The 27,954-nt window shown below is 56.1% G+C and overlaps 5 protein-coding genes across 5 annotated transcripts in view; 4 read left to right on the top strand and 1 right to left on the bottom strand.

Annotated features, from left to right (window-relative positions):
- The first annotated feature begins 2,096 nt into the window (after positions 1-2,096).
- LOC149275953 (transmembrane emp24 domain-containing protein 10-like) lies at positions 2,097-5,242 on the top strand. The gene is made up of 5 exons (XM_089504111.1): positions 2,097-2,276; positions 4,160-4,280; positions 4,584-4,657; positions 4,789-4,915; positions 5,121-5,242. The coding sequence occupies exons 1-5, from the start codon at positions 2,097-2,099 to the stop codon at positions 5,240-5,242; spliced, it is 624 nt and encodes a 207-aa protein (XP_089360237.1).
- Positions 5,243-7,644: 2,402 nt separating this feature from the next.
- Positions 7,645-9,218, top strand: LOC149275952 (basic leucine zipper transcriptional factor ATF-like). Its single transcript, XM_089504137.1, has 3 exons — positions 7,645-7,710; positions 8,477-8,581; positions 9,042-9,218. The coding sequence occupies exons 1-3, from the start codon at positions 7,645-7,647 to the stop codon at positions 9,216-9,218; spliced, it is 348 nt and encodes a 115-aa protein (XP_089360263.1).
- A 3,745-nt stretch (positions 9,219-12,963) lies between these two features.
- Positions 12,964-16,998, top strand: LOC149275951 (choline/ethanolamine transporter flvcr2a-like). The gene is made up of 10 exons (XM_089504136.1): positions 12,964-13,503; positions 14,262-14,403; positions 14,716-14,856; positions 14,973-15,040; positions 15,120-15,223; positions 15,388-15,498; positions 15,747-15,852; positions 15,954-16,065; positions 16,178-16,350; positions 16,939-16,998. The coding sequence occupies exons 1-10, from the start codon at positions 12,964-12,966 to the stop codon at positions 16,996-16,998; spliced, it is 1,557 nt and encodes a 518-aa protein (XP_089360262.1).
- Positions 16,999-17,254: 256 nt separating this feature from the next.
- On the bottom strand, positions 17,255-19,072 carry LOC149275950 (ergosterol biosynthetic protein 28 homolog). The gene is made up of 4 exons (XM_089504138.1): positions 18,940-19,072; positions 18,539-18,629; positions 17,496-17,614; positions 17,255-17,343 (listed from the first exon to the last, which is right to left on the bottom strand). The coding sequence occupies exons 1-4, from the start codon at positions 19,070-19,072 to the stop codon at positions 17,255-17,257; spliced, it is 432 nt and encodes a 143-aa protein (XP_089360264.1).
- Positions 19,073-20,064: 992 nt separating this feature from the next.
- The window catches only part of LOC149275949 (tubulin polyglutamylase TTLL5-like), a 12,229-nt gene continuing 4,339 nt past the window's right edge, over positions 20,065-27,954 (top strand). The window contains exons 1-25 of the mRNA XM_089504135.1: positions 20,065-20,141; positions 20,640-20,746; positions 20,866-20,948; positions 21,337-21,443; positions 21,593-21,723; positions 22,040-22,122; positions 22,369-22,438; positions 22,879-22,963; positions 23,047-23,148; positions 24,065-24,156; positions 24,353-24,460; positions 24,538-24,619; positions 24,831-24,892; positions 25,005-25,084; positions 25,182-25,286; positions 25,622-25,713; positions 25,796-25,858; positions 25,934-26,052; positions 26,192-26,402; positions 26,579-26,687; positions 26,814-26,960; positions 27,052-27,146; positions 27,254-27,369; positions 27,550-27,822; positions 27,926-27,954. The exon at positions 27,926-27,954 is cut by the window's right edge and continues 118 nt beyond it. Coding sequence (XP_089360261.1) covers positions 20,065-20,141; positions 20,640-20,746; positions 20,866-20,948; positions 21,337-21,443; positions 21,593-21,723; positions 22,040-22,122; positions 22,369-22,438; positions 22,879-22,963; positions 23,047-23,148; positions 24,065-24,156; positions 24,353-24,460; positions 24,538-24,619; positions 24,831-24,892; positions 25,005-25,084; positions 25,182-25,286; positions 25,622-25,713; positions 25,796-25,858; positions 25,934-26,052; positions 26,192-26,402; positions 26,579-26,687; positions 26,814-26,960; positions 27,052-27,146; positions 27,254-27,369; positions 27,550-27,822; positions 27,926-27,954 — 2,628 coding nt within the window. The remainder of the gene's footprint in view (positions 20,142-20,639; positions 20,747-20,865; positions 20,949-21,336; positions 21,444-21,592; positions 21,724-22,039; positions 22,123-22,368; positions 22,439-22,878; positions 22,964-23,046; positions 23,149-24,064; positions 24,157-24,352; positions 24,461-24,537; positions 24,620-24,830; positions 24,893-25,004; positions 25,085-25,181; positions 25,287-25,621; positions 25,714-25,795; positions 25,859-25,933; positions 26,053-26,191; positions 26,403-26,578; positions 26,688-26,813; positions 26,961-27,051; positions 27,147-27,253; positions 27,370-27,549; positions 27,823-27,925) is intronic.

Here is a 27,954-nt window from a genome sequence, read left to right as displayed (position 1 = left end):
GCCAGCAAGCCTGGCCCTGTCACAATTCAGTGATAAGAAGCAAGTGTGACATATCTATGACTTCATAATTTACAAGAAATTCCTAAATGCAAGAATTATTGCTGTGGCGACACAGGAGGGAGAATAAGATGAAAATGAGTTATTTTGACTGATGTGTTTCCACAACTCAAGGGGGAGTCACTTTTGGTTCCTATAGGTACCCCTTCCCTCCGCTTATACCACCTCTGGAACGGCTTGGAAACTCGAGATAAACTGGAAAAGGTATAAAGTTAATGAGAGGAAATCGGTCGGGGGGCTTGAGTAAGTCACCATCTTTCCTCGCCGGAGCCCTACGGACAAAAAAAACTGTTAGTTTACCATTCAAGTAAGTAGTTAGGTTTTCTGTAATTACTTTTTTATTTTATCTGTTTGGTGTAAATAATCTGTTTATCATCTGCTTTTTTTATGCACTGTGACTATTTTTTGTTCATAATAAATATTCCTTTAAGTTCTGCTTTTGTCTGGTAAAGACTCGCGTTACCTGATGAGACCATTTTATTGGTAATTTGAAATCACGTAATTATTGTGTTAAAGTATATTGTGTGGGTTTTTAGTCTTAATTGTCTTGGTGGTGGCAGCGTTATGATATTAGTTATATTATTATAGTTAATTGCAGGTGGTATTAAGGGTGGATATTTTTATCACTATTTCCGGTCTAGGGCAGACATATTTTTTTAACCCTTTTACCACCAGAACTAGAAGTCACACGCACACAGTGCGTTTGTGACAGGCCCTGCGCCTGCCCCTTGAGTTTATTCAATGAGTACCTGCATATAACACCTGGGGATTAATGATTCAAGGGATTAACCCATTAATCACTGGGGAAAAAACTTCCCTTTACAATCTCCTACTTCTATAAAAGCCCTCGCACCCTGTGACATCATGGCAATAAATGCACAGAGAATGCCGCACTCGCTTATTTGGGTATATAAATCCGTGCTTACAGGACGAATAATAATTTACCAGATTTACCTTACTAAAAAAATCTGCCGAAGCCACCTGTTACTTGCCGTATCTACCCAGGGAAGCTGGGCTTTCTGGAACAATCGGGGAATTAAGGGGACTGGAGAAAAATCACGGGAAACAGGTATAGGTTGTTTAACCATGCGAGCGCCAAACACATTCCCAGCGGAGGTCTCGGGCTTTTACCGTAAGGCTCAAAACTTCTGAGACTGTCACAGATCGGCCAGTGACTGATTGTCGGCACTCATAGAGAATGCAGCGTAACGCGACTACAAGTGAAAGTGCTTGGAAAAAGTCTGATCCCTGCCAGCATGCAGGGACCGGGTATAGTGATGTCACAGGTGCCCCCCCATTAAACACATCTATTTTACATGCATGAGGCTGCGTATCGCCTAAAGTACCCCGCTCGTGTATGGGACGTGGGTGCCATTTTTTTGCCTCTGTATTGGCTCTATTGCGTTGCACCCTTCGTTACGTGTGAGGTACGGAGGCTGGGGGATCGGGGCAGGTAATTGTGTGACACAAAGGTAAGTAAAATGTGATGTTCTGGAGGTTTAACATATATCTTTATTTAAAAAAATAAAAAAATATATATATATATATATAGGACAGTGGTAGTTCTCTTTAACCCCTTCACCCTGGGCGAAATTTGGAATAGAGTAGAAAAAGTGCCCTAACCCCATGCGTACGCTCAAAGGCTTAAAACGTATCTTCTTCAAGTGTCCGTTGCTGATGACGTCAGGTGCCAGTCACGTGGTGAGGATAAGGGTGCGATTTGTTGCTTAGCAACTGCTACGCGACCTGTCACAATCGCAGTGACATACCAAATCACGCGACCTACAGCAACCAATCGACTTTTTACACCTCCTCACCGGAAGTTTCCTTTTACCCGCATCAAACATGGCGGTCTAGGCATTAAGGAATAGCAAACGGGTCGGTCGGAAAGGCTCATTCTTAGAGCACTGACTGTATACTACAGCACGGGCTGTACCCTTAGTTCCAGGCCATCCGGTGGGGGGGGGGATGGTTCATCGTGTTCCCTGGCTGACCTTAGCACCTCCTCTTCCGCTCGAATGTTTCCGGTGTGAGTCTCCATGGCCCGGTTGCTGCTATCGTTGGTCGCGCTGCTCCTGTGCGGCGCTGTGCAGCCGCTCTCCTTCCCGCTCCAGCCGAACAGTCGGAAATGTCTGCGGGAGGAGATCCACAAGGACGTGCTGGTCACCGGGGAGTACGAGGTGTCCGAGCAGCACAGCCAGGGCCAGGTCCGCCTTAAGGTGAGAGAATGGTGGCGTAAGAGGGCAGCTGGGAAGGGCCCGGGTATTGGGAGAGGGGGAGCTGGGAAGGGCCGGGGTATTGGGAGAGGGGGAGCTGGGAACAAGGGGCTCCTAGAATTTGGAGAGAGAGTACTAGGAGGGGTGCTGGGAGGTAGGCGGTATATGAGAGAGGGGGCATTTGGCAGGTGGGGGTATATGGGTGAGATAGAGGGGGCATTTGGCAAGCGGGGGGGGCGTATATGGGTGAGAGAGAGGGGGCATTTGGCAAGCGGGGGGGCGTATATGGGTGAGAGGAAGGGGGCATTTGGCAAGCGGGGGGGTGTATATGGGTGAGAGGAAGGGGGCATTTGGCAAGCGGGGGGGTGTATATGGGTGAGAGGAAGGGGGCATTTGGCAAGCGGGGGGGCGTATATGGGTGAGAGGAAGGGGGCATTTGGCAAGCCGGGGGGCGTATATGGGTGAGAGGAAGGGGGCATTTGGCAAGCGGGGGGGCGTATATGGGTGAGAGGAAGGGGGCATTTGGCAAGCGGGGGGGCGTATATGGGTGAGAGGAAGGGGGCATTTGGCAAGCGGGGGGGCGTATATGGGTGAGAGGAAGGGGGCATTTGGCAAGCGGGGGGGCGTATATGGGTGAGAGGAAGGGGGCATTTGGCAAGCAGGGGGGCATTTGGCAAGCGGGGGGGGCGTATATGGGTGAGAGGAAGGGGGCATTTGGCAAGCGGGGGGGCGTATATGGGTGAGAGGAAGGGAGCATTTGGCAAGCGGGGGGGCGTATATGGGTGAGGAAGGGGGCATTTGGCAAGCGGGGGGGCGTATATGGGTGAGAGGAAGGGGGCATTTGGCAAGCGGGGGGGCGTATATGGGTGAGAGGAAGGGGGCATTTGGCAAGCGGGGGGGTGTATATGGGTGAGAGGAAGGGGGCATTTGGCAAGCGGGGGGGTGTATATGGGTGAGAGGAAGGGGGCATTTGGCAAGCGGGGGGGCGTATATGGGTGAGAGGAAGGGGGCATTTGGCAAGCGGGGGGGCGTATATGGGTGAGAGGAAGGGGGCATTTGGCAAGCGGGGGGGCGTATATGGGTGAGAGGAAGGGGGCATTTGGCAAGCGGGGGGGCGTATATGGGTGAGAGGAAGGGGGCATTTGGCAAGCGGGGGGGCGTATATGGGTGAGAGGAAGGGGGCATTTGGCAAGCGGGGGGGGGGCGTATATGGGTGAGAGGAAGGGGGGCATTTGGCAAGCGGGGGGGTGTATATGGGTGAGAGAGGGCTAAATAGAGCTATGGGGGTTGTGCCGTATGGAATGTCCTGAGGGGCTGTGTGTGGGTATCATGCGTGTCTGTGGAGTTTGGAGCAGATCACGCTTGTGCTGTTACAAATGTTTATCCACTGATCCTGACTGTAACACGCGCCCCCCCCCCCCCGGCCCGTGGGAACTAAACAGCTGACAGCGCCTCACCAATCCCACGCGCCTCAGGCTTGAAACAAGAAACCCGCCTGATGAGCTGCAGTGACATCATAGCAAACATTTACCGCACATCTTACCCCCCATTATAGGGACAGTTTATTACCCGACAGCCCTGGGTGCGTTCTGGGGGCCCTGCGCTCTTCAGAATAAACAAACATATTTCCCAGGGCTGGCGCATCGGTGGCGGGAATCGCCTTGCACGCAGCATTCACTGGGGGCGCCATACCGGTGATTCTGCAGATCATTCACCAATATATACATTAAGGAGCGCGATGGCTGGAGCTTATCACTTAGCTTCTGCAGAATTCTTCTCTGGTGGGGGGTTCTGGCCCCCGGTATCACGGCTGGCCCCCCTTCCCGGTATCACGGGCCGTGGCTGATGCACACACCCCGGTATCACGGGCCTCTTTCTCTCTGCAGATCACAGACTCGGCGAATCACATCCTCTACTCCAAAGATGATGCCATCAAGGGCAAGTTTGCGTTCACCACCGAGGAGTATGACATGTTTGAAGTATGCTTCGAGAGCAAGTTCCCCGCAGGTGCGTCTGTGTTCCCAGGGGAGGCTGCGGGGTATATTTACGGCATGGGGCACGGTAACGGGGTCCTTTAGTAGAAGGAGATAAGAGCCGTCGGCCGGTACTTTCAGCTGCAGACCTTCTACAGTCCTTAGTCTCATCTTAGATTCAGGAGCCTCTGCCACTTCTGCTGAGAGGCTGTTCCACTTATTTACGACCTTCTTGTATTGCGTCTAAGCTTCTGGGCCTCTAATACTATTTGACTGTGTGGTGTGGCCCTTCAGTGGGCGCGATGGACTGGTCATCAGCTCTTGTTCTGTTTTGCAGGCGCCGGCCGCGTCCCGGATCAGATGGTCAATCTAATCATGAAACATGGAGTGGAGGCCAAAAACTACGAAGAGGTGAGTGCCTGCGCTGGGCTTACCGGGGGGGGGGTCTGGGGGAAGGGGGGTGCGAGTAGAGGCGCGAAGGCTGTTTGATGGGACTGTAGATGGGGGGGGTGAAGTTTTGTCTAATCCGAGTCGCTCTTCAGATAGCAAAAGTGGAGAAGCTGAAGCCTCTGGAAGTGGAGCTCCGGCGCCTCGAGGACCTGTCTGAGTTTATTGTTAATGACTTCGCCTACATGAAGAAGCGCGAAGAGGAGATGAGAGACACCAATGGTGAGTGTTAGACAACCTGGAGCGTCTCACCGAGTGCCCCCCCTTGCTGTCTCTCTCTCTCTCACCTGTCTGGCTGTCTCTCTCTCTCTCACCTCTCTGGCTGTCTCTCTCTCACCTCTCTGGCTGTCTCTCTCTCACCTCTCTGGCTGTCTCTCTCTCTCACCTCTCTGGCTGGCTGTCTCACCTCTCTGTGTGTCTCTCCTAGAATCCACCAACGTGAGGGTCCTGTACTTCAGCGTCTTCTCCATGTGCTGTCTCATGGGTCTGGCCACCTGGCAGGTCTTCTATCTGCGGCGCTTCTTCAAAGCCAAGAAACTCATCGAGTGATGAAGCCCCGGCGGTCTCTTCCTCCTGAGGGAAGCGCTTTGCGGACGTTCTTCCAGACCCTGCTCTGTATATAAATGCCTGGTACCACCCGGTATTACCCCTCCGAAGTCCCTCTGTCTATCCTGGGATTAGCACAGTTGCCCCCTTGTTACCCTCTGCTGGGGTGATTATTCTGCTGTAAATTTTGGATATTTTGACATTAAAATGGGGAGAATCTCCGTGGGGATTTCTGGATTTCTTACAACTTTTTTATTTTTATTTATTATGATGTAAAGAAGTTCCGGGGCCGTGATGTCACTGAAGGTTTTAACCCCTTATGTGTGCCTAGCCTGTGATATACATGTTTGTGCCGTTACATGTATGTGATGTGTACATGTTGGGGCGTTTACTCTTTACCTGATTGTCTGCAGAGAAAGTCGATATTGCGATTACCCCGGCGGTATTAGCAGGGCTGTTATGTCACACCTGCTATTATATTTTTGTCACTGCCGGGGTCAGACCTGCAGCCACATGGCAATGTTCCATTGCACAGGTTACACGCCTGTTCAGCTGCATCTCTGCATCACAGAAATACCTACAGGGATTATACTGCGTAACGACACAGAGTAAAGGGTTAAACGGTAATACACTTAAAAAAACAAAAAAGTACTTTTCCCGCATGTATGCCGCCTCCTCGGCTGAGAGTGATGGGTGTCGGAATCCAAATGCCATCAATTATCTGGAGCAGATTTTGCTCCTCAGCGCTCAATCCCCAGGAGGGGGGGGGGGGACACGGAGCACACGCCGCTGTCTGCTTTCAACACGTTCCGTGATGGGGTATAGGGCTGTTTTTCATGACAGCATGAAACTTCATAAAGGTTTGAATGGGTTAATAGATACCCCGATACCTTCTGAGGGGGATTTGTTTTGGGCTAGGGGTGTGGTTTAAGGTGTGTCTGAGGGCGGGGCTTTGTAGAAGAAGTGTAACGGACGAGTCCTAGCGCTGATTGGCAGCACACGCTGTGTGTAAAGGCACCAGCTGGTTATTAATAGCTTTATGGGGAGGAATAATCATGCAGATCCTGGGAACATTCTAGTCTGCAGAACGGTATTTGTTTTATGAACCGTGTCGAAGTTCATGTTACACGCATGTCCCTTGACCTGCATGCAAGCCCGCGCAGGCGTTCTTTAGTTATTGGGGTCGGTAACCCGCGAGATGCATTCGTCCGTGCACTTCCTGCACATGCTCAGTAGCGCTGCCACTTTGTTGGGGGTGGGGCCAGGAGAAGGCACTCTTGCTCCTTGTGATGTCGTGAAGCGGAACGCTGGGGTATGATGTCATACATATCGTGCACAACTTAGCTATACAAGGTCGCCAATCAGGGGATCTCACCAACCGGCCCGTGGCCCCCGCGGACGCAACGCTGGGGCAGCTCGGCCGGTAATGCCCGAAAATCAGACCGTGAGAGGTTTGCTGTTGAAGTGAATGCAAGCCGAGCCCCCAGCAGCAGCCAATCGCATGCCAGCAAAACCCCAGCATTCACATGCAGCCATTTGCATGCGGTAACATGCGCCGGATCCCATGCAACATGGAAATAGGGCTGGAGTGGCCGTCGAGTGTATGCGTATATCTCTTCTGCCGCGGACTACAATCCAGTCCTTGAGGGCCACCAACAGGCCAGGACTTATGCGTTTTCCTGTTAATAAATTAATGAATTGATGATTGAGGCACCGGAGAGCGACGGGTGGGTGAGGAGTCAATTCTCCCCAAGAGGCTTCTCACCCTGTTCTACCTCTTACCCTCACCCCCATCCCGCCGCTCTCACTCGCTCTCTAACCCCCTTCTCTCCCTATTACCCTCACGCCGCACTCTAACCCCCTTCTCTCCCTAGCACCCTCACCCCCCCTCCCGCCGCTCTCACTCGCTCTCTAACCCCCTTCTCTCCCTATTACCCTCACCCCCCTCCCGCCGCTCTCACTCGCTCTCTAACCCCCTTCTCTCCCTATTACCCTCACCCCCCTCCCGCCGCTCTCACTCGCTCTCTAACCCCCTTCTCTCCCTATTACCCTCACCCCCCTCCCTCCGCTCTCAGCCCCCCCGTTCTAACCCTTCCTCTCTCGGGGTTTTCCTGGGTATTTCTCGCTTGGTCTGCGCAGCGTTTCGTGTTAATTTGACATTTCAGATACTTTCGTCTCGTGACTTCCAGTTCAGGTCCACAGATAACAAAACCCACACGGGAAAGGTGACGGCGTCATGGGAGGAGACCAGAGGGAGGTGAGAGGTAAAAGCGGCGACAGAGAGAGACAGATACAGAGGGGAGAGAGAGGCGCCCAGAGAGGACGTGCGCAGGGGAGACAGGAGGAGGGCGCCTGGCTGAGAGTTACAGGAGCAGTAAATAAGGATAAGTGGTGGATGGTGGGACATGCAGCCCGACTCCGACAGCAACGAGCCGCCATACAGCAGCTCCCCGTCGCCAGGTAACAGACAGGTACGTCCCGGAGCCTCTTATTACCCATACACTGTGCAAGCTCTCTTCCCACTCTGTGCCCTGTGATGTCACCGCTCTCGCTGATCTCAGGGCTTTATAATGTATAAAGCAGCGAGCCGGCCCCTGTATACTGTATAGATAAATCAGCGAGTCGGCACCTGTTTAATGTATAGATAAATCAGCGAGCCAGCCCCCTGTATACTGTATAGATAAATCAGCGAGCCGGCCCCTGTATAATGTATAGATAAATCAGTGACCGGCCCCCTGTATAATGTATAGATAAATCAGCAAGCCGGCCCCTGTATAATGTATAGATAAATCAGCGAGCCGGCCCCCTGTATACTGTATAGATAAATCAGCGAGCCGGCCCCCTGTATACTGTATAGATAAATCAGCGAGCCGGCCCCTGTATAATGTATAGATAAATCAGTGACCGGCCCCCCTGTATAATGTATAGATAAATCATCAAGCCGGCCCCTGTATAATGTATACATAAATCAGCGAGCCGGCCCCCTGTATACTGTATAGATAAATCAGCGAGCCGTCCCCTGTATAATGTATAATTAAATCAGCAAGCCGGCCCCCTGTATAATGTATAGATAAATCAGTGAGCCAGCCCCCCTGTATAATGTATAGTTAAATCAGTGACCGGCCCCCTGTATAATGTATAGATAAATCAGTGAGCCGGCCCCCTGTATAACGTAGCCGGTTCTGTTTTGTCTCTGTGATGTCAGCGCCGTGTATGATGTCACTGCTCTGTTTGCAGGACTCCTCGGATGATGTAAAGAGAGTGCAGAGGAGAGAGAAGAATCGACTTGCAGCTCAGAAGAGTCGTCAGAGACAGACACAGAAAGCCGACGCTCTGCACATTGTGAGTGCCGTGCAAACGCTCTGCAGCCCCGGCGCTCTGCAGACTGTCGCTCCGAGCATTAATGTGACAGGAAACCCCCGGCTCGGCGGCAGAGCTTCCCCTTCCTGTTTGCGGTTGGTTAGGTTGGGAGGCTGCCGCTGCGCATGCCGTGGAGCGTGTTACACATGCTCAGTGACTATGCTCATGGTGCAGGAGCTGCCCCTCCTGGGATTCCCCCCAGGGTGCCGTACAGGTTGAAGTGGGTGACATGCCAGAGGGTCCAGGGGCAGTTACCCCCGAGGGCTGCTTTGTAGGAAGGATTTGGGGTAACAAGGCCTTTAGGCAGCATTTAGCCCAACAGGACCCTCCCTTCTCATGGGTTTTCTCTGCTGCCCCTAGCTGTCAGTGTTGGACAGGACTGGATGTGGTGCTCCGGGCATGTTGTCACTTATGGCTACTTTCTCACTTTGTCTCTTCACAGGAGAGCGAGAGTCTGGAGCGACTAAACAGCGCGCTGCGGAGGGAGATCCGGCTCCTGCGAGAGGAGCTCAAATACCTGACGAGTGTCCTGAGCTCACATCAGCCGCTCTGTGTCCTGAGCGCCACCAAGCAGCCTGCCTTCCAGCCTCACGTGGTCTCTCCCCGCTTCCACAGCTGAGCCCGTAACAGGCTTGGGCTGAGCCCGTAACAGGCTTGGGCTGAGCCTGTAACTCGCGTTGGGCCAGACGTGCTGCGCTTGCTGAGCCCATAACACGCGTGGGGCCGGACCTCCTGCGCATGCTGAGCCCATAACACGCGTGGGCCGGACGTGCTGCGGACGCTGCTACTGTGAACGTGTTACATGGTGATTTTACGTAAATAAAGGCAAGAGACTCACCCACCCAGTGTTACCGTGTACATGGCGTGTGTGTGGCGTGTTGGAGGCTCCTAGGTCATGTTTATAGGTTGTGCATGTGAGGAAGGGGTAAGAAGCAGCAGGGGCATCATACAAAATCCATGTGAATAGACACAATGTGCCCTGCCATTCTGCCCCGAAATCAGACGTCCCCAAATTACTAATGGAGTCAACAGGATACAGTCCTGCCATCTGGTGGTCAAGAAAGAGAATGCAGCAATAATAATATATTAAATAAAATAATAATAAAAATACTTTAGAACAAACAAAAGTGTATTATTTTATAGAAAACATTGTATGGATGGGAGTGGGGAGAAAAAAGAAGGAGCTACCTCCGGACTCCCGATTAGTAACAAATATATAGGAAATATGAATAAATAAGACTAATCATAATAGAGACAGCCCCAGCACACAGGAGAGGGAAAAAATGAATGGAGGAAACCTCTGGGGAACCACGGCTTGAAAAAACGCCCTTACCTCTGGGAACTAAGAGGTTAAATTATTATTTGGGATCATTAAAGGCTTAACGACGTCAACAAAACAGTCAACAAAGCATTCGGATCTCCTGACACGTTGCTGGAATCCTGATGCTCACAAAATCTCTTTGCTGGGTAGCCAGCTGTCATTAATATTATTATTACTGTATTCTTATTTATAATGTGTTATTAATGTGTTATTATTAATAATGTGTTATTAAAGTGTTATTATTAATAATGTATTGTTAAGTTGTTAATGTGTTATTATTAAAGTGTTATTATTAATAATGTGTTATTAAAGTGTTATTATTAATAATGTGTTATTAATATGTTATTGATCAATGATATTATTTAATAATGTATTAATAATAATACATTATTGAGCAAAAATATATTAATAATTAATATAATAACAATGTGCCATGTATGAGGTCATCGCCCCATGTATGAGGTCATCGCCCCATGTATGAGGTCATCGCGCCATGATGGAGGGCAGATCAGGGGCTGTCAGATATCATTATCACTATCTACATACCCCAACCCCCCTAAATACCCCTGCCTCGCCCCAAACCTCTTTCACCCCGCATGCAAAGTCTGTCACCCCCCTCCAGTGTAACTATTCAATGCTTTATATAGCGCCATCATACACCACAGCGCTGTACAATGGGCAAACGGGACAAAACAAGCAGCGAGGATGGGTCCTGCCCCAAGAGTTTACAATCTCGCCCCAGATTATTGCCCTCTGTATGTGCAAAGATTCCAGCAGTGGACGAGGGTGGTCTGGGCATCATGACTCCATACCATCACCGGTAATGCCCCAGCCACACGCTCCCTTTCTGCCCCTGGGTCAGGCGTGTCTGTAAATGGTGAGGTCAGAGGTCATCTCTTTGTTGAGTTGGCGTGTGCTTTGCGTGTATTTCGAGTCGCGTGACATACATGTAAGATTGGAGTGAGGAATGTGCCCCTTCCCCCGGGTACAAGTTTCACGGAGTTACTGTAAACGGGGCAGATCGGGGCAAAAAGAAACAGACTTACATATAATGCTCCTCCACGTGGCCTGTTCCTCTAATACCCCCGCCCCCCTCTAAGAGAACTTCTTATACCCCAGCCCTCCCAGATCTATTACCCCCTCCCCCACACGCTGTTATCTCTCCAGGGACCGAGCCACCCGAGCAAAGTCCCGTCAGCCACACAGATCAACAGCTCACGGGACACGTTAACTGCAATGCCCGGGGCAATAGAGCACAGGCTCTGACCTACATTCATACCTCTGCTTGGAGGCAGATCCGGTAGCTTGTGACCTATGGCCGCGTTTTACTGTCGCTTACTGACGTTTTCTTTTCACCCCCCCCTTTCGTTTCAATTACCCCTACTATTCCATTAGATTGTAAACTCACGGGCCAGGTTCTCCTGATGAGTCTATGTATTCATGTATTTGTGTTATGTGTAGTAACTGCCCCGCGTGCATGACATCATCAGCCCGAGCTGTCTACTTTAGCAGGATGATGGGGACTGTGACATCACACGGAGCGGGGCAGGAAGGGGTGGCACCCAGGGTCACATCACACGGAGCGGGGCAGGAAGGGGCGGCAGCCCGGGTCACATCACACGGAGCGGGGCAGGAAGGGGCGGCAGCCCGGGTCACATCACACGGAGCGGGGCAGGAAGGGGCGGCAGCCCGGGTCACATCACACAGAGCGGGGCAGGAAGGGGTGGCACCCCGGGGTCACATCACACGGAGCGGGGCAGGAAGGGGCAGCAGCCCGGGTCACATCACACGGAGCGGGGCAGGAAGGGGCGGCAGTCCGGGTCACATCATACGGAGCGGGGCAGGAAGGGGTGGCAGTCCGGGTCACATCACACAGAGCGGGGCAGGAAGGGGCGGCAGTCTGGGTCGCATCACACGGAGCGGGGCAGGAAGGGGTGGCGGTCCGGGTCACATCACACAGAGCGGGGCAGGAAGGGGCGGCAGTCCGGGTCACATCATACGGAGCGGGGCAGGAAAGGGTGGCAGTCCGGGTCACATCACACAGAGCGGGGCAGGAAGGGGCGGCACCGCGGCAGGGCAGATAATCCGGGGAAGGAATTTTAGGAATTCCAAGTGAAATCACAAGACGTCTCCGGGATTATTTTCTGGCCACGCACAGTAACCCCTGCCATACAGTAACCCCCTGCCATACCCCCTCCCAGTTACCCCTGCCATACCCCCCACACAGTAACCCCTGCCATACCCCCCATACAGTAACCCCTGTCATACCCCCCCCCACAGTTACCCCTGCCATACCCCCCACACAGTAACCCCTGCCATACAATTACCCTTGGCATACCCCCACCCCCACTGTAAGTAACCCCTGGCATACCCCACACATACCCCTACCCCCTCCCGTTACCCCAGCAACATATATGCCCCAGCCGTAGTAACCCCTGCCACACCTACCCCGCCCACAGTAACCCTCGCCATGCCGGCCTCGCTAACTGTAACTGCCGTGTGTCGTGTTACCAGAGGCCGGATATCTAAAACTCGTCCCTTTAATGACCAATCACAACTTAGGGGCGGGTCTTACAAACTTATCCGAACTCAAACTGCAGCTTGTACGCCGGGGAGCAGAGGCTGAGCGTGAGTGAGGGGAGGCTGAGAGCAATGAGAGTGAGAGAGAGGAGACTGAGAGCAGTGAGATTGAGTCTGGGGCAGCGAGGGGAGGCTGAGAGTGCTGGAAGTGAGTCTGAGAGCACTGAGGGTCAGTGTGGGGAGGCTGGGAGCACTGAGAGTGAGTCTGGGGCAGTGAGGGGAGGCTGAGAGCGCTGGGAGTGAGTGAGAGGAGGCTGGGAGCACTAAGAGTGAGACTGAGAGTGAGTGAGGGGAGGCTGAGAGCACTGAGAGTGAGTGAGGGGAGGCTGAGAGCACTGAGAGTGAGTCTGGGGCAGTGAGGGGAGGCTGAGAGCGCACTCAGGGCATTACATGGAGGAAAAGACCTGATTTCAGGATCCAGGTGACCTGGCTCTGGACCCTCCACAGGTTTCGGCAAATAACAATGACAGGACCCGTGCCCCAGGAGCCCACGCGGCCCCCGGACGTTATCCCTGGCACGGCTTTTGACCATGAAGGCTGCGCACGTTCTGCCGGCGGCAAGGGGACCGGGCTGTATGCCAGGCGCTGGGGCATCGTCCTGCTGTTTAGTGCCTACTCGCTGTGCAACGCCTTCCAGTGGCTGCAGTACGGCATCATCAGCAACATCTTCGTGGACTATTACGGGGTCAGCAGCCTCGCCATAGACTGGCTCTCCATGTCTTACATGTTGGCCTACATCCCTCTGCTGTTCCCCGTGGCCTGGCTCTTGGACACGCGTGGCCTCCGTGTCATCGCCCTGGTTGGCTCTGGTCTGAATTGCCTAGGGGCTTGGATTAAGACGGGCAGCGCCCGGCCGGACCTGTTTGCAGTGACGTTTTGTGGCCAGATGGTGTGCGCCGTGGCCCAAGTCTTCATCCTCGGAATGCCGGCTCACATCGCGTCTGTCTGGTTCAGCCCTTCCGAGGTGTCCACGGCCTGCTCCATCGGGGTGTTCGGAAATCAGGTGAGGACTGGGGGTTGTGTGATAGTGAGGGTGTTAGTGGCTGCTACAAGTGGTAGGGTGTATGGGGTCAGTGGTAGGGTGTATGGGGCGGTAGTGTATATGGGGTCAGTGGTGGGGTGGTAGGGTGTATGGGGCAGTAGTGTATATGGGGGGGCAGTAGGGTGTATGGGGTTGGCGGTAGGGTGTATTGGGTAGGGTGTATTGGGTCAGTGGTGGGGTGTATGGGGTCAGTGGTGGGGTGTATGGAGTCAGTGGTAGGGTGTATGGTGGGGCAGTAGGGTGTTATAGGGTCAGTGGTGGGGTGGTAGGGCCGGTGTATATAATGACATTAGCTGCCCCTCTCGCTGCCGTGTTAATGTTTTGTAGGGCTTTGTTTGCTTAGCGTGGGTCACGTGAGCTGCGTCTGCTTCCTCCCGACCCGTGACGTCCGGCCGCAGCAGGCGACGGGTCGGGAAGTTCTGCATTTAGGGGCAGATTCCAAACGGAAGCCGGCAGCAGATACCCCTCCGGCTGCAACAACTTTAACTCTCATGAATCTCAGCAATCAGTAGATAGAATCAGCTGGAGTGGGAGTTATTGTCACAGACCACCCGGGCTCCGCTCCCCGCGCCCCCCCACGCTCCGCTCCCTGGGCCCCCCCGCTCCGCACCCCGCGTCCCCACCCCCGCTCCGCACCCCGCGTCCCCCCGTTCCGTACCCGGTACCCGCGTGGAGGGGTACACCAGACGGGGTCTATTAACCGCTTGTTCTCTCCCCAGCTGGGTGTAGCAGTCGGCTTCCTTTTGCCCCCGGTCCTGGTGCCTAATGTGGAAGACAAGGCCCTCCTTTCCCACCACGTCGGGGTCATGTTCTACGGCACGGCGGCGGCAGCGAGCGCTCTCTTCATCCTGGTCGTCTTCGGTGAGAGCCTGAGAGGGGATACTGGATGTGGGGGTCTGTACTGGGATAGGAGCGTGTGTGTGCGGGGCTGGGGGGGGTGTGCGTGTGCGGAGTCATGTGTGCGGGTCTGGGGCATGGTGCGGGGCTGGGGGTCGTGTGTGTGTGCGGGGCTGGGGGGTGTGCGTGTGCGGAGTCATGTGTGCGGGGCTGGGGGGGTGTGCGTGTGTGGAGTCATGTGTGCGGGTCCGAGGGCCGTGTGTTTGCGTGGCCGAGGGCGGGGGCGTGGGGTCTGGTTCCACGGTTCCGTGTGCTGATACCTCTGGTTGTGCTCAGTGTTTCAGGCTGCCCCTCCGAAGCCGCCGTCACTTGCGCAGGTGGTGCTGCTCGATGCCCCCTCCGGGCAGTATTCCTACAGACAGTCCATCGTGCGCCTGCTCCGGAACCTCAACTTCATTCTGTTGGTCGTGTCGTACGGTGAGTATGAAGCCGGCGCCCCGCGGGGGTTGTGTGCTCCACGCGTGGGCTCCGTGTGCGTCTCACACCCTGATTGTCGCTCCGTGTGCATCACATGTATGTCTCATGTTTCTCAGGACTGAACACCGGAGCTTTCTATTCACTCTCCACGTTACTGAATCGAATGGTTACTCACCACTACCCGGTAAGCTATTGTCTTCTTACGTGTGGCCCCTATGCGTGTGGCCGGCCCCCCTCACGCTTCTTTCTCTTTACATGCTCAGGGAGAGGAGGTGAACGCTGGTCGCATCGGTCTGACTATTACCGTTGCCGGGATGTGCGGCGCTCTGCTCACCGGCTTTTGGTTGGACAAGACAAAGACCTACAAGTAACGCGTGTGAATAGCGTGTCCGTGAGCCAGTTGGGATTAGCGTGTCCGGGTGGGATTCGCGTGTCCGGGGAGCCGGGGTGGGATTGGCGTGTCCGGGGAGCCGGGGTCGGATTTGCTTGTCTGGGATAACGTGTAACGTGTTCTACACATGTTGTCCTCAGGCAGACGACGCTAGCCGTGTACATCCTCTCGCTGGCTGGGATGGTGATCTTTACGTTCATCTTGAGTCTCGGACACCTCTGGGCCGTCTTTGTCACTGCTGGATGCCTGGGGTAGGTTTCCAGAGTCCTTGTCCGTCTGGCCCCCGCAGGGGCCGATCTAACTGTTCAGACGTGTAATAAATTCACCGTCCCCCAAATCAAACAGCGACCTGTGAACTGGAACGTGGGCCGTGGCCGGCAGCCAGAACGCCCCTTGTGTGTGAAGAGCGGGGGGCACGGGGTCGGGGCGGAGAAGGGGGGGTAGTACCAGCTTTGCCCTTAGGATACAAACTGCTCTGACATCCCAATTTACCCCTCAGCTTCTTCATGACCGGATATCTGCCCCTTGGGTTCGAGTTTGCAGCAGAGCTGACGCATCCAGAATCTGAAGGGACGTCGTCCGGACTTCTCAATGTGGCGGCGCAGGTATAACGGCAGCCTTACGTGCAGCTGATCCCCAGCCGCGTTCCTTGGGGTAATACCGGGGTATACTGTGGCCCCCTGTGACGGGTATATGTGTCCCCCAGGTGTTCGGGTTGATCTTTACCACGGCTCAGGGGCAAATCCTGGAGAAATTTGGAGTTCGGGCCGGGAATCTCTTCCTGTGCAGCTTCCTGCTGGCGGGCGCGCTGATCACAGGTACCCTCCCTGTCCGTGTGTTGCCCCCTCGCGGGGTAGATTTACCGCTCTATTCGTTGCCTCCGTAGGGTGCTTAACCAGATGAAATTTGTCTGCTTTATATTCCGTGCAGCGTTTATCAAGCCGGACCTGCGCAGACAGAGGGCCAATCAGGAGGCGGCTAATGCTGTAGGTATAGCCCTGATTGGACAGTGTTGGGCAGGGTCCCGGGCAGTGATTGGTTCTGTCACTGAACCCATGTTTGGGGAAGTGGAGTCCGTGGCTGGGAACCACGTGGCGGGGCAGGTAGTGGGGATCGTTTTTGCCCCAGTCCCCACGCCCTGGTCTGCCTCACGGTGCAGTAATTGGCATCAGCCCTGGTTCTGTTTGCCCCGACTCAGCCCATCGAGTGCTGTCTCCCTACTCATACGCCCTGCACCTTCTTCCTTCCCAGCGCATTTGGAGTTAACTCTAACTCTTGGGGGCCACATATGACATTATTTGGGGCAAAAGGCACCCGGTGGAAGTAAGTGCTGGTCATGTGACCCGGGGATGGGGAGTTAAGGGTTCTTGGAGGTGACGGATTATGTTGTTCCAGCCCCTGGCCGCCAACGCCGGGCCCCGTATCGGGTACGGATCAGCATGTCAGGCGCTTCCGGTCGGTAAGTGCCACTCCTGGCCACATGCGCGATGTCCACGTTGCAATGTTAAGCTTCCTGATCGAGTAGAGCCGCTTCAACGGGGCCACTAATGATGGACCCGTCCTCCCCATCTGCATGGCTGCTTCTCCCCCCCAGCCCCCCCCCCCTCGGTGGCGGCTTTGCATTGTGGGTGGTGGGGGTGATGCCCCTCCTGCCCCCCACATAAGGACCTTAACTCTGTTTTCTTTTGCAGGAATCGCTGCAACATCCGTCAGACTCCATGGCCACCCCGGTAGCTCTCCTTTCTGAATAGATCCTGGCTGCCCCCGCCAGGTGCCTTTTACCCCTTACACCAAAGGAATCTTCCTAGTGACAAGACGTTGGGTGCCGGGGCCGTGCAATGATGTCAATAAAATTGTTTATTCACACAATAAAATACGTTTCACAGCCGACCAATAGCGGGGTGTGGTGGGCGGGGTTATCAGCAGAGGTTTCAGGCCGGCTCGCAGGTTGCTGGCTGGAATGTTAGCTCTTCGCACGACCCTCGTCAGGGCCGCTAGGGGCTTCCTTCAGCTTCTCTTCTTGGTGATGGAGCTGGGGGGATCCGGTACGGGCTCCAGATACTGAAACCCGATCAGCATCCCCAGGATCGAAAAGCCTGGAGACAGAGAACCGAAGACGGTGTCAGCAGAGGCGGCCGAGCTTACCGACGGGCACCGGGCCACCAGCGCTCCCCGTCACCCGCCTCCAGAACCCCCAGAGGGGCAAAGAGGACGACCAGGAGGAATCCTGTTACCCAAATGTACTTACTGGCAACCATCAGCGGAGCCATAACGCCGATGGTCATCTCCGCCGTGTGATACACAAAGACCTCGGCCAGGAAGTGGCCCAGCGCCAGGACGAAGGTCCACAGAGTGAGGTGATAGAGCCTGCAGGAAGAATATTGGGGGTGAGAGTGATAGAGCCGGGGGGAGTAGGAGAAAATGTGCGGTGATAAAGCTGGGGGAAAAACGATGGGGTGAGAGTGATAGAGCCGGGGGGTATGAGGTAGAGAACACGGGGTGATAGAACCATAGGGGTAGGAGAGAACACGGGGTGATAGAGCCGGGGGGGGTATAAGGTAGAGAACACAAGGTGATAGAGCCGAGTGGGTAGGAGAGAACACGGGGTGATAGAGCCGAGTGGGTAGGCGAGAACACGGGTTGATAGAGCCGAGGGGGTAGGAGAGAACGGGGTCATAGAGCCGAGGCGGTAGGAGAGGACACGGGGTGATAGAGCCGTAGGGGTAGGAGAGGACACGGGGTGATAGAGCCGTAGGGGTAGGAGAGGACACGGGGTGATAGAGCCAAGGGGGTAGGAGAGAACACGGGGTGATAGAGCCAAGGGGGTAGGAGAGAACGGGGTGATAGAGGCGAGGGGGTATGAGGTAGAGGACACAGGGTGATAGAGCCGAGGGGGTAGGAGAGAACACGGGGTGATAGAGCCGTAGGGGTAGGAGAGAACACGGGGTGATAGAGCCGTAGGGGTAGGAGAGAACACGGGGTGATAGAGCCGTAGGGGTAGGAGAGAACAGGGGGTGATAGAGCCGTAGGGGTAGGAGAGGACACGGGGTGATAGAGCCGTAGGGGTAGGAGAGAACACGGGGTGATAGAGCCGAGGGGGTAGGAGAGGACACGGGGTGATAGAGCCGAGGGGGTAGGAGAGGACACGGGGTGATAGAGCCGAGGGGGTAGGAGAGGACACGGGGTGATAGAGCCGGGGGAAGAACAATGGGGCAGGAGGGAGAGAACATGGGTTGACGGGGGGGGGGGCAGGAAGGTGAGCCCGGGGTGATATGGTAACGGCAGACCTACGTTTTGTTCCGGATATCAATGGCACATGCGCAGCGAATAATGGAGGACAGCAGAGTCCACACGCCGAACGTACGAGCCTGGAGACCGTTCACTGACGGGAGAGACAGGAAGCCGAGCGTCAGACAGTCGCCGGGGAGCTGAGACAGTCGGGATGGGAGGGATGCGCACTTTGGGGGAAAGTCATGCAGGGAAGGCTCCTATTGCTGGTATTAACCCTTTCCTTCCTGGGATTACCACACCATCTGATAATCCATGCTGTGCATGCGCAGCAGTCACTACCACTCAAAAGCAAACATACAAGGGGCAGTTCAGGAAGGGTAACAGCCTCCTGGATACAGCTAAAGGGTGGGCTATGAGGGGTTGATTTGGGGGTCTTTTGGGGGCCCGGCCTCTGCACTTACCCTGGCCGGGTCTGCCGGTGTACAGCTTGTCGCTCAGGAAGCTGTGGTCTCTGAAGCTCTGGAAGGTGTTCCCGGCTGCGATGATGGAGACCATCATAAGCCAACTGCGGAGCACCGCCAAGAAACGGCTCATCCTGGGTGCAGAGCGGCTGCCAAGCGTGAGACCTCTGAGACCTCAATCAGGCGGTCAGGGATCACCTGTGCAGAGCAAACGGTTAATGATTTACTGATAACAGCCTGAACAGATAAGGAAACCCCCACCCCCTGTACACCATTAATACCCCCCTGTAAAGCCCCTACCCACCAATAATACCCCACAGTAAAGCCCCTGCCCCACCATTAATACCCCCCTGCACACCCCTACCCACCAATAATACCCCACAGTAAAGCCCCTGCCCACCATCTTTACCCCCTGTATGCCTGTATGCCCCTGCCCTACCATTAATACCCCCCTGTACAGCTCCTGCCCACTATTAATACCCCACTATACGCCCCTGCCCATCATTAATACCCTCCTGTACTGCCCCACCATCAATACCCCCCTTGTACAGCCCCCTGTCCACCATTAATACCCCACTGTAAGCCCGTGCCCCACCATTAATACCCCTACTGTACAGCCCCTGCCCCACAGCTAATACCACAACGTTACTGTATGGCCGGTTGCCACTACACAGCCCTCTAGCATCGCCATTCATACCCTAACCCCTTTTTACTGATTCATTATTATTAATGCCCCACGCCACAGCCCCCCCATCTGCCATTATTAACCCCACCTAAAGCCCCTCTCTCACCTGCCAATCTCAGACTCCGCACTCGAGGCCCCGCCCACTCCATGGATGCCAAGACCCTTTATTCACCTAGAGCTCGATAAGAGCTCTAAACACCAGAGATCAGACCGCGGATCTCTAAAATAAAAATGTCTCCAGTGCCTAGGACCGAGCCCCCTCTGAAGTCGCCATTTTGCCGGAGCCCGCTGTCTGCCGATGGCTCTCTTTACATGTCTAGTGAGGCGCCGTGGCGTAGAGTTCGGCGGCCTGTTATTTAGCGCTGCTAAATGACGTAGGCAGGGGCGGTACTTGGCGTTGCTGTGGATACGGTGGACGCAGGTGCCTCTGGCTTAGAGAGATGCCCGGACTGATGAGCGGACAACGGACCGAGAGCGAGAGCTCCCCGGGGCCCGAGGAGGAAGAGGAGACCGGGGGGTGAGAGCGCAGCGCGTACTGTCTAGCATAGCGTCGGGGCAACTGCCGTGTGCCCCAGCTTAGTGTGTCACGTCCCTCCATACTTCCTTAATGTCCTATTTAGTGTGTCCAGTCCCTCTGTGGGCCCCTCTCTCCTCGCCAATGTGTATATAAACAGAAGGAAATGGCTAAATGAAGCGGTGTGAATATAAATGCCCCACTGGGTTACACAAATAGCCACGCCTCTAGCCACACCCCTAAAACAAAACTGCCCCTCTGGCCGTGTAATGTTGGGTATATAGCTTGTTTTCTGAATTGTATCTGTCTGGCGTATTCTGGCCTAGGGGGGCCGGTCCGGGGGCTCTTCTTCCCCATAATAGGGAGCCAATCTCCCTATCGGGCCAGATGCGTGCCCGTTACACGAACACCGATAGTAAGCTCACTGGGCCAGATGCGGCCGTTACACCGATAGGTATCTGGGAGGGGTAATAACATGTTTTTTACCCCCCCCATGTGCAGGGGTTACCCCGGCATCCTGTGGACCGGAAGCTTCCGCAGAGTTCCTGTCGTGATGTTTCATGCAGAAGCCGTTGTGAGCAAAGAGCCGTCCCTGTGCGCCGTGGGAGGTAAGTACCCCACCCACGGGGCATTTCAGCTTCTAACTGCCCCGTGCCCACCCCTGAGCACAGAGTTCCGGTTTATCTGCCCGTTCTTTGCCCCCTGCAGATGATCTCCTCTCTTGCAGAGCGTTACCGCCTGTCGTATAAGATGGTCCGCACTGAGAGTCGCTTGGTCCGCAGCATCCTCTCCGCGCACGGCTTCCAGGAGGTACGTGGGATTCCATGAGGGCTCCGCGGGCCGGGGTACTCGGGTAACGCGGGTATTGCGAGTAACGCGGGTACGACGGGTATCGCAGGTAAGGTGAGTATTGCGGGTAACGCAGGTATCATGGGTAAGGCGGGTAAGGTGGGTAACGTAGGTATCATGGGTAAGGCGGGTAACGTGTGTAAGGTGGGTAACGCAGGTCTCATGGGTAACGTGGGTATTGCGGGTATAATAGGTAAGGCGGGTAACTCGGGTAAGGTGGGTAACGCAGGTAAGATTGGTAAGGCGGGTATCATGGGTAAGGTGGGTATTGCGGGTATAATAGGTAAGATGGGTAATGCGGGTATCATGGGTAAGGTGGGTAACGCGGGTGCCGCTCCTGTACTTACAGGTCCACGCCAACAGCAACAACTTCAACCTGATGTGGAGCGGGTCCCACGTGAAGCCCCATCTCATGCGGAGTCTCGCCGGCTTTCAAAAGGTCAACCACTTCCCCAGGTGAGGGTGAGAGCGCGGCTTGGGGGGTACGGGGAGCGCGGCTCGGGGGGCAAGGGGAGTGCGACTCGGGGGGCAAGGGGAGCGCGGCTCGGGGGGCAAGGGGAGCGATGTGCATGTGCAGCCTGTCACCCGCTTCTTTACCCACTCAGGTCCCACGAGTTGACCCGGAAGGACCGGCTCTACAGTAACGTCCGACGCATGCAGCAAAACCACGGGGCCAGGAACTTCAGCCTCCTGCCCCAGACGTACCTCCTGCCCGCCGAGTACCCCGACTTCTGCAGTGAGTGACGGGGGGCTTTCAAGAGATGCCCCCTCTCTCGTGTGTTTGGTGGCTCCTGCTACACCCACAGGGGGCAATCTAACCCCCAATAACCGGGGGGGGCAATCTAACCCCCTATAACCGGGGGGGCAATCTAACCCCCAATAACCGGGGGGGGCATCTAACCCCCAATAACCAGTAATGATGCTGATTGTCAGCCCGTCCTGTTTAACCCCGTCCCTGCTGGAGCGTCTCGCACCCACCGCTGGTTCCACTTTAAGCGCCTGTGGCTAGGATCTGCGTGTCGGTAACACGGGGCCTCTTTATCACCCCGCAGATGCTTTCGCTAAGGACCGTGGCCCCTGGATTGTGAAGCCGGTTGCTTCGTCGCGAGGCCGCGGGGTTTATCTCATTAACTCTGTGAGTATTTGCCCTGCGCCTGTGTGACTGCTTTCCCCCCCCCGTGTCTCTTTGCCCCTGTTGGGCCGCACTTTGCTCATTCTGCCCCCTTTCAGGTTACCCCCCTCCTCTGTGTCTCTTTGCCCCCTTTCAGGTTACCCCCCTCCTCTGTGTCTCTTTGCCCCCTTTCAGGTTACCCCCCTTCTCTGTGTCTCTTTGCCCCTGTTGGGCTGCACTCTCTTTACGTTGTGATTTCTCCCCCCGCAGCCGTCTCAGGTCAGCACGGAGGACAATATGCTAGTGTCTCGGTATATCGGTAACCCGCTACTGATCGATGGTATGTTCCCAGATAACATGCGTGTCCAGACAAACATACGTGTTACCCAAACCCCAGCCAGGCTGCAAGGTGCCTGCAGTTTAAGGGGCGATCAGGAAAAATGAGGGAGAATCAGTAAGCTTTGGGCAACAGTACTGACGGCCATTCGTTCCAGAGAGATGTCTAGAGCCAAATCCCAGGAGCTTGTCGGGGGACCACAGGCTGGTCGCGGGGGTGCACTGCAGGCTTGTCGAGGAGGCGTGCCGCAGGCTGGTTGGGGGTCCGCAGGCTGGTTGGGGGGGGTGTGCCGCAGACTGGTTGGGGGTCCGCAGGCTTGCTGAGGGGGCGTGCCGCAGGCTGGTTGGGGGGGGTCCGCAGGCTGGTTGGGGGTCCGCAGGCTGGTTGGGGGTCCGCAGGCTGATCGGGGGTTGCGGACTGTCTGATCTTCCCCTTTCTTTCAGGGTTTAAGTTTGACGTCCGGCTTTATGTGCTGATCACCTCCTACGAGCCGTTAGTCATCTATCTTTATGAGGAAGGACTCACCAGGTAACTTCTACCCCCGGCAAACCGGGCCGGCCCCGGGGCAGACTTTCTCGGTGCCACTCTATGTCTGGGCCTCTCTTTTCCAGGTTTGCCACCGTGAGGTACGACCGCGCTGCCAAAAACATCAAAAATCAGTTCATGCATCTGACTAACTACAGCGTGAACAAGAAGAGCGGGGACTACGTGAGGTACAGGCGGGCGAGACGGGCACAACCGGGAACTCTACAGCGTGGTTCAAGCAAGGGCTGGGTGTTGGTGTATCGGGGTGCTGGCTGTTGGTGTATCGGGGTGATTGCGGAGGGGTGGTGTATCGGGGTACAGGCTGGGTGTTGGTGTATCGGGGTACAGGCTGGGTGTTGGTGTATCGGGGTGATTGCGGAGGGGTGGTGTATCGGGGTACAGGCTGAGTGGTGGTGTATCGGGGTGCTGGCTGTTGGTGTATCGGGGTACAGGTTGGCTGTTGGTGTATCGGGGTACAGGCTGAGTGGTGGTGTATCGGGGTACAGGCTGGGTGTATCGGGGTACAGGCTGGGTGGTGGTGTATCGGGGTGATTGCGGAGGGGTGGTGTATCGGGGTACAGGCTGGGTGTTGGTGTATCGGGGTACAGGCTGGGTGTTGGTGTATCGGAGTGATTGCGGAGGGGTGGTGTATCGGGGTACAGGCTGGGTGTTGGTGTATCGGGGTGATTGCGGAGGGGTGGTGTATCGGGGTACAGGCTGGGTGTTGGTGTATCGGGGTGATTGCGGAGGGGTGGTGTATCGGGGTACAGGCTGGGTGTTGGTGTATCGGGGTGATTGCGGAGGGGTGGTGTATCGGGGTACAGGCTGGGTGTTGGTGTATCGGGGTGATTGCGGAGGGGTGGTGTATCGGGGTACAGGCTGGGTGTTGGTGTATCGGGGTGATTGCGGAGGGGTGGTGTATCGGGGTACAGGCTGGGTGTTGGTGTTGCGGAGGGGTGGTGTATCGGGGTACAGGCTGGGTGTTGGTGTTGCGGAGGGGTGGTGTATCGGGGTACAGGCTGGGTGTTGGTGTATCGGGTGACTTGGATCATACCATATGCTAATGGGTCACGAGGTGACCGGTGGTCTTTTCTGGTCTCTTAGCTGCGATGATCCAGAAGTGGAGGATTATGGGAACAAATGGACAATGAGCGCCATGCTGCGCTACCTAAAGCAAGATGGCCGAGACACGGCTGGTAAGTTAGGAAGTCCTGCCCCGCACCCCATCTGCCTGTTAACGGGGGCTCCGCCGCTCCACTCCCTGGGTAGGTTTTTGGCCCCAAGTTATTATTCTTGACCTCTTTCTCTGTGCCACTGATTAGCTTTTTTTGCCCCATCTCATTGCCCTGTGGGGTTTTCTCTTTTCCGCCCGTTTGTTGCCCCTGTCATCAGCTCTTATGTCCCAGATCGAGGATCTCATCATTAAAACGGTGATCGCCGGGGAACTCCCAATCGCTTCGGCCTGTAGAGCGTTCCTCGCGCACAGAGGCAACTGCTTTGGTAAGTACCCCCTTGGGGTCATTGTGCTGTTAATACCCCCAGACTTCTGCCTCGTAATGTGCTGTTAATACCCCCAGAGCTGTATGGCTTTGATGTGCTGATTGACGTTAACCTGAAGCCCTGGCTGCTGGAGGTGAACCTGTCTCCGTCGCTGGCCTGGTGAGTTACCCTCAGGGAGTCCTCTCTGTGGGGCATGAATGCCACAGGAGGGCATCTACTGGGGCCAGAAGAGAAGACAGGACGCTCTGTGAGGGGTATATAGGGCAGGAGAGGGATAGGCCAAAGGGGGTGGGGCTCACCTCTTGGGGGTGGGACACACCTCCTGTTGCGGGTCCTATGTGTCGTGACTAAATCCCTGTGCCCCCCGCAGTGATGCCCCTCTGGATCTAAAGGTGAAAGCGAGTGTGATCTCTGATATGCTGACACTGATCGGTGAGTAAAGCGCTGTGCACACTGCAGTGTCCTCAGCCTGGGAGAATTGGGTATAGCGTGTGCTGTACAGCTGGGGTACAATGTCAGCAGGTGTGTGCGTTACACCCCACAGGTGTAGAGTGCCAGGACCCCCAGCAGAGGACTGGGCGAGCTGCCTCTGCCACGTATGACAGACGGATCCCAAAATGTCAGGTGAGCTGACACCCCCCCCCCGTGGCTCTTGTGGCAGGAGGCTGTGGGGTTGGGATGGCGGCGGCGGCCGGTTACCGAGGTCGTTGTGTCTCTGCAGAGCCAGCGCCCCCTCTCTGCCAGCGATATAGACACCGGCGTGAAGGACGGAGGGAGAGAGAAGGCCAGACGCACAAGCGGCACCCTGGGGCTGTCAGTGGAGGAGGTGAGTGCTGATCCTCCAGCTGGGGTGTGGGTGGCTTCCGTGGCCGTGTACCCGCTCCATACAAGAGCTTGTATAAGGACAAACCCGCGTGGGCTCGGCGGCCCCTGGGATCCCCGCGTGGGCTCGGCGGCCCCTGGGATCCCCGCGTGGGCTCGGCGGCCCCTGGGATCCCCGCGTGGGCTCGGCGGCCCCTGGGATCCCCGCGTGGGCTTGGCGAGTTCGAGTTCATTCAAATGCGGGAAATGACTTCTCTCGCTAGCGTCTGGGGTATTCGGCCTTCGCGGGTGCCCTGTGGCGCATGCAGCGTGGCAGTAACGGTTGTACGCACCCCTCAGGCGAGGATCTTGCGGCGGGTGCAGGAGGAAGCAGACCGGAGAGGGGGATTTGTCCGCATCTTCCCCAGAAAGGACACGTGGCTGCTGTACGGGTGAGCGGGGGCTCGGGGGATGGTGTTTCCTCGCTCTGTTGCCCCATCTGCCCCATTGTCTTCTCGTGGGTCTCGTTTGCAGGTCCTTCCTGGAATATAAAACCTCCCTGAACTTCATGCTGGCTTCCCATCTCTTCTCTGAGCAGTGAGTATGCGCCACGTCTCAGCCGGGACCCAGCGCCGGGCTCTGCGGCCTCTCACTGTCTCCTTCCTTGTGCAGACCACACGCCGGCGGACACGGCCCTCCTGACCCGAGGCCTCACGTGGCGCTGTACGAACGCAAGCTGATACCTTTGCAGCTGCGCAGAGCCTGGCGTCGCAGGAGGATGCGCAGGCCGGGTAATTGCTCCGTAACTCTCGCTCCGTAACTCTCACTGGATGCCCCTGCACTCGCTGGTCCCGTTTGCCCCTGCACTCGCTGGTCCCGTTTGCCCCTGCACTCGCTTGCCCCAGTCTGAGATGTGTTTTACCCCTCTAGGTCTGTCGCACACCGCACAGCACTCGAGGGATGAAGAGGTTAGTGAGGAGGAAGAGGAGGAGGATCCTGCACAGAAGGAGCTGGAGGAGCCGGACCGAGACTCCCAGCCGCCTGACCAGGACTCCCCGCCGCCGCCACGTTCCCAAACAAGCCAAGAGCAACGTCCTCACGTTAACCTCGTAGAAGCCTTACAGAAAGACACCAGCCTGAGGTGCGTGGGCTGTGCGTGGTGGCTGGCTGCGGTGGCGGTGGCTGCGGTGCTGGCGCATGGTGGCTGGGGTGGTGGTGGTGGCGGCAGTGTTGGGGGGTGATGGTGGCTGCAGCATTGTTGGCGGATGGTGGCCGGCGCATGGCCGCGTTGCGTAACCTTGTGCTTGTCCTGCGCAGTAAGGTCCAGGCGCGGCTGGCGTTCTCCAGTTACCTGCAGCGAGTTCAGAGCCGCCTTCAGACCGAGCAAGATCCGGAGGGTCTGCAGCCCAAAGACGAGGAGCAGCTGGTGAGCCGGACCCCCGCTATCTGCCTCTGTCGGGGGGGCCCCCAGTATTATGACACGTGGCTGTAGGAGGTAGCAAACTCCCAGTATCCTCATCCTAACGGCCCATTTGCCTCCCTTGGTCGTTAGGAGTTGGTGATGAGGTTCCTGCGGCGCGCAGCCGGTAATCTGAAGCCGTCCATGCGCGTGACTCTACCGAGACTCTCCGTCCCTGCGCGGGAGAGACGCCGCTCGCTGGCCAGACAGCTGGGAGACTTCATCCGCCTGTACGACCAGGTAACGTCTCCGCGGCCCACGTCGCTGCATAACCCCCCCTCGCCTCTCCTCCGCGCCGTGGCCCTCGCCTCATGGTGTCTCGTCTCTGTAGGAAACGCAGCAGATGAGGAGCGGCGGCGAGACGTCTGACGGCTCTTCCCGTAACGTTAGTCCTGGGGACTTCCAGACGTTCATCGCCGGTGCCAGGTCTCTCTCCCGGCTTTTACGCGCATGTTCGCTTTCTCCCTCTCCTCTCCCACCCCCCGGATCCCCCGCTGCTGTTTATTTCATTGCTCTTATTCTCCGTCACTCAGCGAGTGTGAGTTGGAAGAGGTCCTGACGTTTTATACGCACAAAAATAAATCTGCCGGCATCTTCCTCGGGAGCTCCCACGGCGCAGACGGCAGAGGAACGATGAGAACGGCGGATGGTGAGTGTGCTCCACAGGCCCTGCCGCAAACCCCGCGGACTGCTCCCATTCTGCCGTAGTCCGCACTTTACTGGTCCAGGACTCATCAGCGTTTCTCTCCCGTTGGGCGTCACTCAGACGTCGCTTGCCGGTTGCTCACTGCGGCCATTTGTCACTCCTGTTTGCGTCTTGTGTCTGCAGGAGAAGAAGCTCCCACCGATGTTTCGGCCTCCTCTGTGTCTGCCGGTGTTTCGGTGTCTGCCGGTGAGTTGGCGGAGGAGAGCGTGCTGCCGGTTAACGCGGTGCACGATGCCAGCTCATGCGCTTCCTCTGGCGACAGGCGGCCGCAAGTCTCTCCCGCAGCCTGGGCTCCTCCGGTTCCCCGCGCTCCATCCGGCAGCCTCGGTTTGTCTTTCCAGAGTGCGGCTCGGATCTACAGCCAGAGACTGAGCCGGCCGAGCTCCAGCCGCGCAGGTATCCGTTGTGTGTCCCGTTACAGGGCGTGAGCCACGAGCCAAACGTTAACCCCACTCATTGTGTTTTGGTTCCCCCTCGGATTGTAGTTGGTGCTCGGCAGAGTGCTCTGCGCTCTCGCTGCGGCTCTGC

This window comes from Sceloporus occidentalis, unplaced genomic scaffold (assembly GCF_023333645.1).
Source record: "Sceloporus occidentalis isolate IW3139 unplaced genomic scaffold, rSceOcc1.0.p SCAF_256, whole genome shotgun sequence".
In the NCBI taxonomy this organism is placed as follows: Eukaryota; Metazoa; Chordata; class Lepidosauria; order Squamata; family Phrynosomatidae; genus Sceloporus; species Sceloporus occidentalis.
Note: the sequence above shows the minus strand (reverse complement) of the source record. Positions and strands in the feature narration are given on the sequence as shown.

Coding starts and splice junctions, on each gene's coding strand:
- LOC149275953 (XM_089504111.1), top strand. CDS start 2,097: ATGGCCCGGTTGCTGCTATCGTTGGTCGCGCTGCTCCTGTGCGGCGCT. Junction 4,281..4,583: donor CGAGAGCAAGTTCCCCGCAG/GTGCGTCTGTGT, acceptor TCTGTTTTGCAG/GCGCCGGCCGCGTCCCGGAT. Junction 4,916..5,120: donor GGAGATGAGAGACACCAATG/GTGAGTGTTAGA, acceptor TGTCTCTCCTAG/AATCCACCAACGTGAGGGTC.
- LOC149275951 (XM_089504136.1), top strand. CDS start 12,964: ATGACAGGACCCGTGCCCCAGGAGCCCACGCGGCCCCCGGACGTTATC. Junction 16,066..16,177: donor GGCGGGCGCGCTGATCACAG/GTACCCTCCCTG, acceptor TATTCCGTGCAG/CGTTTATCAAGCCGGACCTG. Junction 16,351..16,938: donor GGAACCACGTGGCGGGGCAG/GTAGTGGGGATC, acceptor TTTCTTTTGCAG/GAATCGCTGCAACATCCGTC.
- LOC149275950 (XM_089504138.1), bottom strand. CDS start 19,072: ATGAGCCGTTTCTTGGCGGTGCTCCGCAGTTGGCTTATGATGGTCTCC. Junction 18,630..18,939: donor CACCGGCAGACCCGGCCAGG/GTAAGTGCAGAG, acceptor CTCTCCCGTCAG/TGAACGGTCTCCAGGCTCGT. Junction 17,344..17,495: donor GGCTCCGCTGATGGTTGCCA/GTAAGTACATTT, acceptor CTCTGTCTCCAG/GCTTTTCGATCCTGGGGATG.
- LOC149275952 (XM_089504137.1), top strand. CDS start 7,645: ATGCAGCCCGACTCCGACAGCAACGAGCCGCCATACAGCAGCTCCCCG. Junction 7,711..8,476: donor CGTCGCCAGGTAACAGACAG/GTACGTCCCGGA, acceptor CTCTGTTTGCAG/GACTCCTCGGATGATGTAAA. Junction 8,582..9,041: donor AAGCCGACGCTCTGCACATT/GTGAGTGCCGTG, acceptor GTCTCTTCACAG/GAGAGCGAGAGTCTGGAGCG.